The sequence below is a fragment of the Apteryx rowi genome, unplaced genomic scaffold (assembly GCF_003343035.1).
Source record: "Apteryx rowi isolate R43461 unplaced genomic scaffold, aptRow1 scaffold_3, whole genome shotgun sequence".
NCBI lineage: Eukaryota > Metazoa > Chordata > Aves > Apterygiformes > Apterygidae > Apteryx > Apteryx rowi.
In genome coordinates, this window is record NW_020449418.1 from 7,472,634 (window position 1) to 7,486,424 (window position 13,791).

At 40.2% G+C, this 13,791-nt stretch overlaps 1 protein-coding gene across 18 annotated transcripts in view; it reads left to right on the forward strand.

Annotated features, from left to right (window-relative positions):
* BTRC (beta-transducin repeat containing E3 ubiquitin protein ligase) overlaps window positions 1-13,791 on the forward strand; it is a 119,689-nt gene that overhangs the window by 53,581 nt on the left and 52,317 nt on the right. For 14 of the 18 annotated variants that reach the window (XM_026069509.1, XM_026069513.1, XM_026069512.1 and 11 more), the window contains one exon: window positions 7,939-8,028. In XM_026069509.1, the coding sequence (XP_025925294.1) occupies window positions 7,939-8,028 (90 nt within the window). Of the gene's footprint in view, window positions 1-3,402; window positions 3,499-3,552; window positions 4,038-7,938; window positions 8,029-13,791 lie in introns of those variants that run through there. The other 4 variants (XM_026069523.1, XM_026069524.1, XM_026069525.1 and 1 more) reach the window with 4 other exon arrangements.

Here is a 13,791-nt window from a genome sequence, read left to right on the forward strand (position 1 = left end):
TCCGAGTCATGCATTTAGGTTTGTTCTTTCTGTCTTAAAAAAAAAAAAAGTTTTCTGTATTCTCAAGCAAAAAAATAAATCACTTCCATTTCTCCATACCACTTAATGCATGTTAGAAAAACGAGCGAACCTGGGCTGTGCCAAAGTCTTAAGTTACAATGGGAACGCTGCCTTGTGGCGGAAAGGCCACGGGGTTCTTTCAGCATTGGTACTAATAGGAATCTGTCACCCCACTGCATTTCTGCATTCCTCCGTAATTGAGTAAATTGCAAGTGTTGTCTACTCCCCCCTGCCCTTTGTGTCCATGTCCACTTACCATCCGAAGAACGTGGGCAGTGATAAATAAAGTGCTGAGCAGGGCTCTCAACTCTTTGAAAGCAGCGTGTTGCCAGCCCCCTAGTTATATTTCTTTAAGTGTTTATGTTTTTCTGTATTCTTTCTCTTGTGTGGCTGGAACCCTGGGGATCCAAAGCCATGAGAGAGGCCAAGAAGCTAACAAAGTAGCTGTCCTCTTGTTAGCTTGTTCCTTTCTTCTTTAAAAAACAAGATGAAAACCATCTGGCTCAGGGCATTACATTTTCCTCCCCCATGCACCTCTATAGATGAAGAGTTTCACCTGCAGTGAGGGTTTACATTGATTAGGGAGGGAGCAGTAATTCAAGCCTCCATCCACTTCAGTGATACTTTGCAGTCTTTAAAGGTGCTGACCCATTGAGTTAAACTGTCAAGGGAGGATAAAAAAGGAGCTTCATCCCGGGAGGTAACAGCTGCCAGGTTTTCAACACCTTGTGCGCTGCTGGAGAAATGTCACAAATTGTCAATGGAAAGAAAAATCACTTGGCTGCCATCTTCCCTTAATGACGAGCCTTATAAAATGAAAGATTTAAGGGTTTTTAAATCAGCAAGTAGCTGTCAGGGAGAAGGGAAAAAAAAATCCAGAGGGATTTTGAACAATGGTCCCAACAAGATGTAGATTCAGCAAATAATGCGTCCAAGTTGGACTAACCTGATCCGTTTGGGACGGGCATGGTTATCTTTGCACAGTGGGACAAGAGGGAAGTGAAAGCAGCAGCAGCACAAAAGTCTAGCATTAGTGTGTCTGTATTTGGAAAAAAAAAAAAGTCTGATTCATAAGCCAGTGAACTGAGAGAAGACATACTGTATTTCTGCTCTTTTGAGGACAATTTGTTTTCAAGCAGCTACCAGATGGCTAAATACCACGACATTTCCTTTTTCTTTTTCTTTTCTTTTTTTTTTTTTCTTAACAAGAGATCCAGTTCTCCTTGCTCTTTGTTTTTGTTTGTTTTAATGCTTTTACTTCACTGAACAGCCCTGTGGTGTTCGGGCACTGTGACATACTCTTTTTCCCTTGCATTGATGGATGAGGAAAAAAAGATCTTGAGCTTTAATGTAATTTCAGATAACAGGCAGATTGGAATAAGGTTTTTTGTTTGTATTGTCTTGAGGTTTTTTTGTTTTAAGGGCCTTTTTTTGCTGTTTGTTTTAGGTAAGTCATTTTAATTGTACTGAGTAATTAGAAGGTACACACAGCCAAGGGAGCTTTGTTATGGTAATTGCTCAAGAAAACCCACTCCCCAACTACCATTGCCATGTGTTGAGACGCTTCTTCCCTCTAGTGGCAATATTAAGGACTCTGGCTTTCACAGTAGGCAAGGTGTAATTGCAATATGACAAACTGTGCTTTAGGGAAAATCCTGTAAATGATCCAGTTTTTTGTTTGGCTAGTCTTTATTTTGTCTTATGACTTTCCGTGGAGACTACCCTTCCCAAGACTGGGCTATGGATAGCAAAAATTTAGTCTTAAGAAAATACTCAGAGCAAATCACGGATAATGTCTTACAGCTTGACTTAATTCTAGTCTTCTTTTTAATTACCTGTTTATAAAAACGTTTTTAAATTTGTTGAGATTACTTAATTCTTTCAGAAGCACCTCATTTGAAATAAATAAATAAATTGCATTTATTTTAAATAGTCCATGTGAAAGACCTTTAAAGGGTAATTAATGCAAGTCTCCTAAGACTCTAAGTAAGATGAAAGCGATCTTTCCAAACCTGCTAGAGTGATTTGTTTATATAACTTCCCACTTCTGCTGAATTCTTCTGAGTCTAATAACTTTTTTCTAACCGTTTGGCAATTTGTGCTTAGCTACAAAAACCCTTGTTCAAAAAGAACAGTTTAATAATCTTTTCCCTGAAAATGACTTGAAGGGAGGGTATGGGTTGTGTCTTTTTGCCGTGTTTTTATTAGTGTTATCTTTCTCTGATAAATCATGTAATTATTAACTATGGGGGGGGCGGAATCTTATTGAACTCCTGGGTTGCAGCTTCTATTAAAAAGTGGAGTTTTGTTCAGGGACTGGGGATTCTCTGGATAAATGGCCAAAGAAATGGATTTCTTTTGGCAAAAAAGCTGCACAAAGACCGTTTTGCTTTGCGTTCAAGACTTCAGGTTGGCATTCTGTGTTCATCCAAAGCTACGCTGGCATGAGTAGAAATGTTTGTGTCAAAGAGCAGGATTATCCTTTATTAAAAAAAAAAAAAGAAAAAAAAAGTCGGTCTATCAGACCAAGTCAGAGAAGCATTAGAAAAATGTAACCAAAGACACTTACGGAATGAGATCAGATATAGCTCTATCTTTAGTGAACTATAGTCTAGTGTCTCTGTGGCATTTTAAGCCTTCGGCTGCGAATGAATACAGCTTTGTGGTTCCCCTGCTTCTGACATGATTTGGTGCTGCCATATATTTGTAGATTTTTTTTTTTTTCATTAGAGCTTGTTTTGCTATAGGGCTGCTTAACGCCGTTCTCAAACGGCTTTTGCAAGGTTAAAGGAATGCAGCTTGGTAACAAGTTTGTGTCATTTTAAATATATACCTCCTAGTAAATAAGGAGGAGCCTTGCAATCAATCCCTTTTAGTGTGTTATATGTTTCACCTGACAACTAAACCCTCTATTGATTAACCATTACTTTGTTAGATAATCTTGTGTCATTGAGCCACTGTAAAAATTAAACTCTTTAAAATGTTTTACCCTAGCAGCAGTGCGAAAATTGAAAACTTGTTCAGAATTACAGCCAGCTTCCACAAAGAGGGTAGTTTTCAACAAACTGGTTTATGTTTGCATGCTTTATATGCAATATAAAAACATATTAAAGCACTCCAACGCAAAGCTATCTGCCTGTGGCGTTGAACCAGGCTACCGTTTCAGAGTGCTTTCCCATGGCGAAGAAACCTCTTATCTTGATGAAAGGTGAGGAAAAACTTGAACAGTTTCAGTGCAAACTAGATGAGATTCTTAAAATGGTTGAGCTTTAAAGGTGAAGAGAGAGATTTGCTTTTCTGAGACTTGGATTCTGGTTTTGATTTTTCGTGTTTTTCTTCCAGACTAGTCAGTGATTCCACGGGCATCTAAACCAATGAAAGGAGATACTTCGACGCTGCAGGGTAACATGAGACATCATCAAATGTTTTACCTAAAATGTAGGGCTCTGAATTACTGCTTGATGATACAACATTCATTTTTCTTTCATTCAGGTCTACTCACTAGTAACTGTTAGTGTGTGAACACAACTATGAGAGTACCACATGAAACCAAATGTCCATCTATGCCAGCATCTTGTGTATGAGAGTAGCCGGCAAGTGCTGCCTATGGAGAAACTTTGGAACAGGGCAACCGTATAGTAATACTTTCACAATATATTCTCCTGCCTTCTTGTGACTTGTGACTTCATGAGCCGGCTGCAGTGTCTTTGCATCATTATCAATACATTTCCATTGAAGCCTACTAAGTACAGTGACATTACCTCTTTTTACCCCTGGACTTTAAGGAGAACTAGATTTTGTTCCAAGTTTTTGCTCGAGACCTTTTTGAACATTTTGTAGAACATCCACATGCATCTTCTGTGGCATTTATCATTTTATTCATGGCGCGTTCTTCAGTGAGAATGTGCAAATAAGAACAGAAGAACTTTGTAACTTTACAAATGTGGTAATGGACATTGAACTGCTGATCACTGTTGGTATGGTTTGTTCTCAAATCTATATCCTCGTGGGTTGTTTCCATTATACATACTCGTTTTAATTTTTTTTCCCATGACTTTTTTGAGAAACAAAGAGCTACTGAAGGACTAAATGGTTTTCTGGTAGTTTAGGAGTTGCATAGATCTGTACGTAGTAAAATTACTGTACGAAAGTTAATCCTCACAATAGAAGTATGTTCTTGTCCCCATTCTGTGTGTGAAAATGCTGGGAAGGAGAGATTTAAGTATTGTTGTAATGTTATCCAAGGGCGGAGAGTCACTAAGAACACAGGAACGCCCAAGGTGGTCAGACCCATGGTCCGCGCAGCCAGCGCGCTGTCCATGGCAGTGTCGGTAGAAGATGCTGTCTAGGGAGAGCAAACAAGTCTGGCTACTTTCTGTGGTCCGTTCCCCTCCTTCTCCTGCACCCTTCATAGCTGCTGTACTAGGATGTCAAGGGGATATCCCTGCCAACCACTCCATGGGCCTGCAGTCTGTGAGTTTGTTTAATCCCTTTTGCTGCTTGCTGATGTTGTTTCCCTCCGTACCATCCTGTGGCAGCAAGCTCCAGAAGTTCACTGCTGTCTGTGTGAAGAAGGGGTTTCTTTCTTCTGTTTTAAACTTATCCTCAACTAGTTTCGTCAAGTGTCTCTAGTTCTTGCGTTGTGGGATTCGATGAACAAACTGTTTTGTTATGCTGAAAATACAGTTACTGCTGTTCATACTAAAATGTGCTGTCTTCTGTGTGAATGAAAATAATAAAAGTTAAGCAGTACATTGGAATAGTTATTTGTAGCTGTATTTTGACATGCACACACCTTTCGTATAGGAGTGTAATGAGTTTCCTTCCTTCTCAGAAAGTTTTAGTTTTTTTAGATTAGCATTTATTACTTTGTATTTTGTACTTGGACTCTCAGCTCTTTCCCATTTGCTAATGTGAGAGGAAGTCTGTTGTAAACCTGTTTTTTAAAAAGCTGTTTTGTTTGTGCGTACCTGTATTAGGAAGGAAAAAGCTTGAGTCTGGTTCATGGCTGTGCCACAGGTTTCATGTGTATAAGTTCCCTTCAGTATAAGTTTTTGTGGCTGAGCTTTCCCTACAAAAAGTGGAGTTAATATTAGCTTTCTGTGAGTCAGGGCCTGTCTTCAAACATACAACGTGTAGTAGGTAAGTTGTATAGAAATACTGGTACTGGAATTTTAGGAATGAAATTGCAAATGAAAGATCGCAGATTTATGATAAAACAGATGGGTTAAATATACACAAACGTAAATAGTGAATAAAAAAATCTTATCAACTATTCATGGTTTTTCACCTTCAGAATCTAGGTTGGATTTGACTGATGTGATGCTTATAAAATAACACGTGGTATTGTCTGAACATTAGTGCAAAGCAAATGGTGTCAACTTTCTGTCCACCAGTTGAGCCACTGCATCTAAGCCACAATTTATAGTAGTTTATGCTATTCTGATCTCTCTTCTGAGGAGAAAGTGCTATGCATACCAGAGTGATGGTTTTATGGTGTTGGCAAATATTTGCAAGAGGCTAAGTTGAGTCCATCAGACTTCTGTTTGCTTGTGGGCTAATCCCGGGTTGAATCGAAACCTCCCCTGCTGAAAGATGCACTCTGTTCGTCTGCACGGCGCTTTGAAAGGATTCATGTGTTTGAATTTTTCAGTTTCTCCTTCTGGATCCAGAGTCAGAAATTGCTAGCTGGCTGCTAGTTGCAGCAGATATCAGTGTTGTGTCTTGTAAGGAGATCTGCTGGAGCCAGGATATTCTGCATTCCTGTCTGTCACTGGTTCTTTTCTGGTTAGAGAGCTCAGTGAGAAGTAAAATGTAAAGTGATAAAGCAGTGGAGAAAATAGGGATTTTGTGCTCCTTTTTGTTTGTTTCGTGCTGAAGTTTAAAAGTGGTCGGAAAAGAAAAATAGATGGAAAGGGCTGTGAATTCCTGAACTGCCACAAGAGTGTCTGTACAGTATCAGACCAGTACAGATCCGCCTGAACCAGTGTACCGGTTTTCCATGGTGGGCAGTAATGAGTGTTAAACGAGGATTGTAAGAACCTGGGTGACCAGTGAGTGGTGCTTCCCCTGGTTCTGATCACCCAGTTCCCGTGCGCTGGTGCTTACCGTCCTCCTGAGCCTGCAGACTGGGTTAGGACCGCTGGGTACGTGGACCTATCTTCTACTGCCTAGCCCAAACCCCTTTTAATCTGTTTGAAATGTTTTGCCTTTTTGACATCCTTGGCGGTGTGTTGCTCCTGGCTGCGCCTCGCACATAGTGTCAGGCCTGTGGCAGAGGGAGGAAAAGGAGAGATCATGTGTTTGGTTGGTGCTTGGCACAGAGCGCAGTGCAGGAGGGGACCTGGCTCTGATGACTTAGCTGTGGAGCAGAGTGAGATTTAGGAGCCCTCACCACGTCAGTGTTGCCTGCAAGTTTTGTAACCTGTTGCAAGTTTGGGATTGAATTAATTCAGAGTCAAACAAACAGAAATCCAAAGCATGCCTGAAAGGAGGATCTTGAAAGATTGTCAGTGAATATTACAGGGAGAGAACAGACCAGCATTTCACTACAAATCTGTGTGTGTTCATCACTTAAGGTGATCTTAAAAATATCATGAATGTTAGTATGTTTGTTTTAGTTTTCTTGGAAATGTCTTTGTGGCAAACGTTTAATTTTGTTCTTTTTCAACACSTTGCTTAGGTTTTCCCCACATTACTTAACTATTTGTGGTAGCAACATCTTCTATGTGGTCCACTTGTTATTCTTTCAATGAAGCAACTTTGTGATTTCTTTTGGGCTCTGCTTTTGCTTGGGAGCAGTTTTCTGTGAGCAGCCGCAGACCAGTCCTTTATAGCAATGTTCCCAAGAAGTTGGACTGGGTAAGCAGCTGGTGCACAGAGATTACTGTCTGCCACGCTGGTATTTTCCCCTTGTACTCTCTTGTCCATCTGTCTCTTGGTCAGAACACAGATTGCAAGTTCTTTGGGGCAGGGAATGTTGTCTCCTCTCAGTACCTAAGGCCTTGCATGGTGGGGTTTTAGTCCAATACTGGAGCTCTTAGGTGCTACTATCCTACTACTACTACTAGTAAAATGTGAGCTTAATCAAGTAGTAATTAACAAGATGTTGAAAATAAGGGGGGGGGGGAAGCCTCCATTAGAAACTCTTTGTTCTTTGTGCATCTTAGTTTAAACAGCCAAATGAACTAAAATATAGTTTTAAGCACGCTTAACTAGGTATTGTTTATATACTGACCTCAAAAAAGGAAGGTGCTGTGAGAAACAGGTTTTACAAAGGCTCCCAAAGTTTGCGGTCCTGGTTGAGGGTCCCCAGTGCAGGTGGTCATGCGTTAAAGAAAAGACATTCTACTTTGAAAGAATGAGCTTCCCAAAGTTGGGAGAATGAACTATAACAGGTGAGGTCAGGCATGCATTTGTTCACATCTGATTGTAACCTTTGTACTGTCCCTATATATTTTAACCTGATCAAGAAGCAAGATTTTTATTAGCATTTGTCACCTGCTTTGATAACCAGCATGTAGAAATCTCTGTGCTTTAGTTATTTAGCTGTTGAGTCTTCCGTAAAATACTGCATAGCTGAGGTCAGATTTTTTTTCTCTTTAAAAGGAAAAGAGGAGAAAAACCTTTCCAATCTTTGTATCTCAGAAGTATAAAAAGGCACATAGCTGCTCAGAGGAAATGCATGCCCTCAGCATAGGTTCTGGATATAGACTAGCTTGTGTGGGTTCAAAACTTTCACACCTTAGGAAAAAGGAAATGGTTCAGAAATGGAGTAGGATGACTTCACAGACTTRTTGCAGGTTTTTGTGCCAAAAATGGGGTGCCCAAAATAAAATTTGTGTTCTTCTATTCATAACCTTTTTAATCTTCCTACAGACCTACAACAGCTGTGCCAGACTGTGCTTAAACCAGGAAACAGTATGTCTAGGAAGCACTGCTATGAAGACTGAAAATTGTGTGGCCAAAGTAAGTAACTGAACGGCTTTGGTTTTGAGTGGTGGTTTTGTTTTTTGTTTTTTTTTAGCATTTTGTTACTGTTAAGCAAAGAAAAACTCTTGTTGAAGTTACACATCGGAAAAATATTCCAACAGAAAGCAAAAGCAAATATTTTAGATTTTTCTATTCTTCACTGTAGAGTTTTCAGAGCTGGCAAACTACTGTTTTCCTCTCTTGGAAATGATTGATTTAAGTCCTGAGTTGTTGGGTTTGAAGGTTCATTCACTATGCAAATAATAGGCTTTTCCAATGGGATGACCTACTCCTGCCATGTAATTAGCTGTGGCAACCTTAAATGATAAATGTCCAGATATATTCTAAAACTACTGCATGAGAGCTCTTTGTATCATGGTTCCTTTTCTTAGCTACTGGAGGGGATGTGCAGAAGGAATTGTAAAGAAAGGCCTTTTAATTAAAATAAAGTGAATGCTGTGTTTAGGAGAAGCAGAAGAGGGAGATATGGCAGTGGGAATGGGAATAAAATGGATATATTAAGCCATAAGAGGAATGTGAATGGGAGAGTTGAGGTGCCAGTAACCACTCTCTTTTCTTAAAACTCAGTGTAACTAGTATAAAATAAGATACATGCATGGTTGGTTGTGGATGGAAAACATCCCAACCATGATGCAATATGTGTAAAAAGGCTGGTGCAAAGGATGCGTTTAGCCTTGCATCAGCTTCGTATTTCCACTGGAGGGAAGTTCAGAATGGGCCTGCAGGACAGCTCAGTGCATGCGGCCATCTGTTACCGAAACCAGCTGGCATTTTGTTGCTCCTCTGTCACCACAACCAGACCACTGTAAAGCCTCTTCTCTCTTTCGTTTATTTGTTCTTTGGATCTTCTTGAAGTTCCTTTTTTCTCATACTTTTGAATGGTTGTTGAATGTGCCTTGTCCCTTCATGATGCACTTTTGTGTACCTTTAAAATAATTTCCCAGGCTAAATCTTTGCTGTGATTTTGCTGGTGAAATTTGGATGTCCCATCACTTTTATTTTCTGTCAGTGAATTGGCCATCATAAAAGTTTTTTTGTGATGCTTGCAGGTGGCCTCGTGCCTGTAAACTGCACTAGGCATGCAAAGTTACCTTCTGAGGGAGAGGCACTTCGGAGAGAAGCTACCAATCTTGGGGCAAAGCGCTGATATTTAATCCCAGCACCTTCATTCCCAGCTCGACTGCTGGTATTGCACATTGCTTCCTAAGGCCCCTTATGATACAAAGTAGGTGAAACTCCTTAAGGAAGTCACCAGAGCAGCTCTTACTGAAATACATGGGCCCAGAGTGTTGTTATCATGTCACGAAGCAGCTCACAGCGAGCTCCAGTAAACCCATTCAACCCCACCTGCTCTGTAGCGTCTTGTTTGTCCTGATCATCTTACTAAGGAGCAAGGATGTGCAAGAACTGCAGCTGCTAATTACAGTGATGCCTCTTTTAGTTGAAGTAACATCCCTTTACAGTGGTAATATCCCAAATTGAAAACTCTTCTAAAATCCTGTTTTCGGTGGAATTGTGTAAGAGGTGGGGGGAGGGGTGGAGGCAGGCCCAGCAAGACTCGTTTCGTATTATTTAGGATGAATTTGAACTGTGGTCATGGAGTTGGAAAAGTATATGTTTTTAAGTGTTGTCTCATGTATATTGTCCTACAATAGATTAAAAAAAAAGGGAGGGGGGCTTTTCTGGGGATATATTTCCCCTAGTACTAGCTTGCGTTGCCATTGTACTCCTTTCCTTTGCCTTTCCAGCTAAAAAACAAAGTGAAATAGGTTCTAAGAAAGCTTATATCTTTCAAATTCCAAAAGTGTTGAAGCATTTATAAATCCAGTTAGCTAGATGCAGATGGCTTAGTGATGGCATAGGCAAATGGCACAACTGTTAAATGTACCCTAGGTGAAAGGCTTAAGTGGGATTTAAGGAGTTCAGAGGCCTTCTCTTAGCCTTCTGCACATGGTGAGTTTTATCCTCTGTGATTGATGTGTCTTACAGCCTTGAACATTAAAATGTTTTGTCAAGAGAGTGAATACTGGAAAGGATAAGTGTGGCTTTCTTTATCTGCAGCACTTTTCCAAAAGTATTGTAGGATATTCTTTTTTTTTTTTTTTTTAAACTGGCAGAAAAAGATGAAAAGGATTACTTTGGAAATCACAGTTTACCTTTCCTGGTTCTGCAGAGCAGTATGAGCCCTGGCTGGGAATCACAGTCAGCATTATCACAGCTTGTCAGAAGTGTCAGTTAGTCTGCAAGAGAGAATGTTTTTTTCTGAAAACAGAATTCCTGATTCTGCACCTACTTGCAAGAAAGAAAATTGTGCGCTGTGACAACTATATTAATGCCATTTGCTGATCATGTGCTTGATGTTTCTCAAGTTTGTTCAAAGAATGACATGCAGTTTCCCTTGAGGCCACACATATCAATACTGAGATATCTTTCTACAGACTAAACCACTGTCCATCCATCAAGCTTTCTTGTGGATGAGTGCTTCTGTACAGACCTTCAGCTGTAACTTACCCACCTAATAACTGGCATTCTTTCTAAAACAGAGGAAAAAGAAAGAAGCTTAAAATAAATATATACATATTTTCAAATACGGAATGTGGTGTAGGGCTGCTGTCTTCTGGCCACTCAGGGAAGCCTATGTTTGTTAGGAAACCTTGCCTGCCCAGTCTTTTATTTGATGTCGTGCCTACTGTCTGCAGCCAGGTGCTCAGTGGCTTTTGCAAGCCTATGGATTATCTAGTTTTATTCAGACATTTAAAAATAAAATCAGAATGTCAAGTTTTAATGAGTCTCTGTATGTTATTCTTAGCCCCACTTTTCTGGTATTTATTTGTCCTCTGAAACTCAGTTGTACAGAACTTGGACACATTTGGGTACAATCAATTAAATAAGGAGCAGTTAGCAGTTGTTTCAAGTGTGCATATATTTTGACCGAAGAGGAGGGATTATATATTTTGGCACACGTCACCTATGTGATTGGTAGCATCAGTTCTCTTTCATTCTCAGCAGTCTTTCCATCGATCTTTTGGTATTTTTTCACCTATTGCCTTTGAGTTTTCAACAAGTGTGATGTATGTTCAGTCTAATGCTTTTAAAAAGGAGGTGCATTTTCTAGTTTTTTACTCACGCGCGTGCACACACACACACACACACACACACACGTATAAAATCCCCCTGTTTGTCCCTTTGCAAACCACAAAATGTCTGAGAGGGTTTCTTTCATGATGCTACTGGTGTGCAACCACAAGTGGATGGCTTTCTCAGGAATTGGTGCTATGTGCTTAAATAAGGTAGAAATGTAGCATGAACCTGAGCTCCAAGGACAGGGTGTTTGGTTTTAATGAGGCTTACTGAAATCTGGCCAAATGAGCATCTGTTCCTATTGTTTGTTCCATATTTTGTAAGCCAGTATCTTCGGGCCAGATAATGGTGTTGGTGTGTGCTTCATCCTCAATTAGAGAAGGGGCATAGTTAAAAATCCCCTGATATCTGGTATGTCACTAGGACTCTTGTGATGCTCCTTGGTGTGCAAACAGGTTTCTCTCCTGTTCTGCATCCAGGGCCACTTCGGTTCTGTGGTGACCTTCACACTTTTTGTCTGCTGTTCAGTGAGGGATACTCCTTGGCTGAGTCTTTGCTTGGATGGATTATATGTGTTCCTGATTTCAAAGAGCGGTCTTATCTTTTCACCCTTGCATAACATGGGCTGTATTAGGCTTGAGTTTTGCTGTTAAGCTGTAATCTGTTAGGTTTTGTGCTTCCCTGGTTTACAGAAATGTTCTCTTGATTCAAAGTGCTCTTTTCCAGCAAGAGGCTGGTGTGTAGCTGACCTCACAAATTTCTACAGACAGTACACATTTTCTGTATTCATTAGACAAGTCTTTATTTTTTAGGAACTCCTGCAGTCCATTCCAGTTCGTCTGTATCTGCCATATAAAGAAGTGTTCTCAGTTTCATTTTGCACATGAAAACCTTCCCTCTGTATGCTGGGGACAGGCAACCTGCAGCGCGCCTGGCAAAGGCAGCGCAAAGACACGTTCTAGATGGCGTACAGCGTGCCCAGGCTTCTGCTGGGTTCTGAACTCAGAAACTGGAGGAAGAAAAATAGTGTCCGGCACACCACCCTTGAAATATCAGACTTCTGTTTCAGGCCATTCTTTGCTACCCATGTATGATTGCTGGTTCTCCTTTTTAAGGTCCCAGCAAAGCCACTGCCCTGTGTTTGCACTCCTAAATTTACTCTTGTGATGGGAAAACTTATTTCGCAAAGCCATGTATTATTTTCTTATTTCTTGATAAGGTATTTATCTCGGAAGGAGTTCTCAGGGTTTTTATATGAAGTGTGTTGTGTCTTCCAGGGAATCTTCTTTGATTGCTGCTCATCATATTTTTAAATTTGTATACTCTAGTGGTTACACTATTGAGCTAGGAATCTATAAAGGGTTCATACCCTTCATTTCTAGAGTTGTGATTCTATGCTCTGTGGCCATGATGGCTCTTCTTGCTCCTCTTTAAAAGGGAGCTGAACAACACTATCCATGCAGGAATGCTGTGAAAATTAACTGTATGATGCTTTTGAGATCCTTGGATAAAAAAGTCCTGCTTAAGCACACAGTAATATTCTGCCTGCTCAGCATCCTGTTTGTAGCATACAGGGGGACAGAGCTATGTTCTGCTCGGTTCTGGAAACGCATGACAAGGCTTGGCACTTCAAGCATGCTATGAGAAGTTTTCTTTCAAGGATGCATGGTATTATTTAGCTATGTCTGTACTTTCTACATTCAAGGATGATTCAACTAAAGCAGGGAGTGGTGGAAGTTGTTAGTAATTGAAATCTCCCTTCCTTTGTGAGTTCTTTCTGCATCACTGCTCCTTCAGCATTTTTCAAATAAAAATAGTTTGCATAGTAATCACATATCGAGCTTAGAATTTTTATATGAATTCAAAGGAGAAACCACAAGTACTCTTTAAAAAGCAAACATTTAGGGTTCCATGCTGCATGTTCCAGTTGGCAGTAGGACAAATTGAGCTGAAGTGTCCCTCTTGTGCTCTCAAGTCCTTTTATGTCACAGATTGATGGCTCCTCTTTCGTGAGAGTGTCCCTGCATTTACATTGCATGAACATCACAACCAGCTCAGAGCTCTGCTGTGATATACCACTGAGTTGGTATATCTTCAAATAACACGCAGCTTTCCGCTGTTTTCAAGTCTTTCCAGTGCTTTGAGATTGGAATTAGAGCAATTTAATCCTAGAGGAATATTGTTCGAGTAACTACATTCTGTTTGCTGATTTTCCTTCAACTGTTTTACTTAGAAAGCATATTCCTCCATATCTTAATTTTTAGTATTAAGCTTCTGTGTAACGATGGAGAGGAGGTGTCAGCTGATGTGCTTCCAGTTCCGAAGGTCTTGGTAGTAGTGTTTCCTTTTGTATGTTGGATATGCATTTCTCTGGGACTCCAGTTATTGGGAACATTATTTGGGTGGAAAGGAATTGTAAACCGAATAAATGCCGCCTCTGCCATTGGCTGAGGGGGATTTAAGCATGACACTCTACCATTCTGTTCTGGGTATTCTCTGTAAAATGAGGGTAATGCGAATAGCTTATATTACAGGGACATTGCTGAGGATTAGTTAATGTTCATAAGATGCTTTGGAACTATGAGTGCAGCACAGAATTCTCAATATTTAGACAACTCAAGCAGAAAACAGAATCAGAGGTTTATGTAAAAGCTTTGA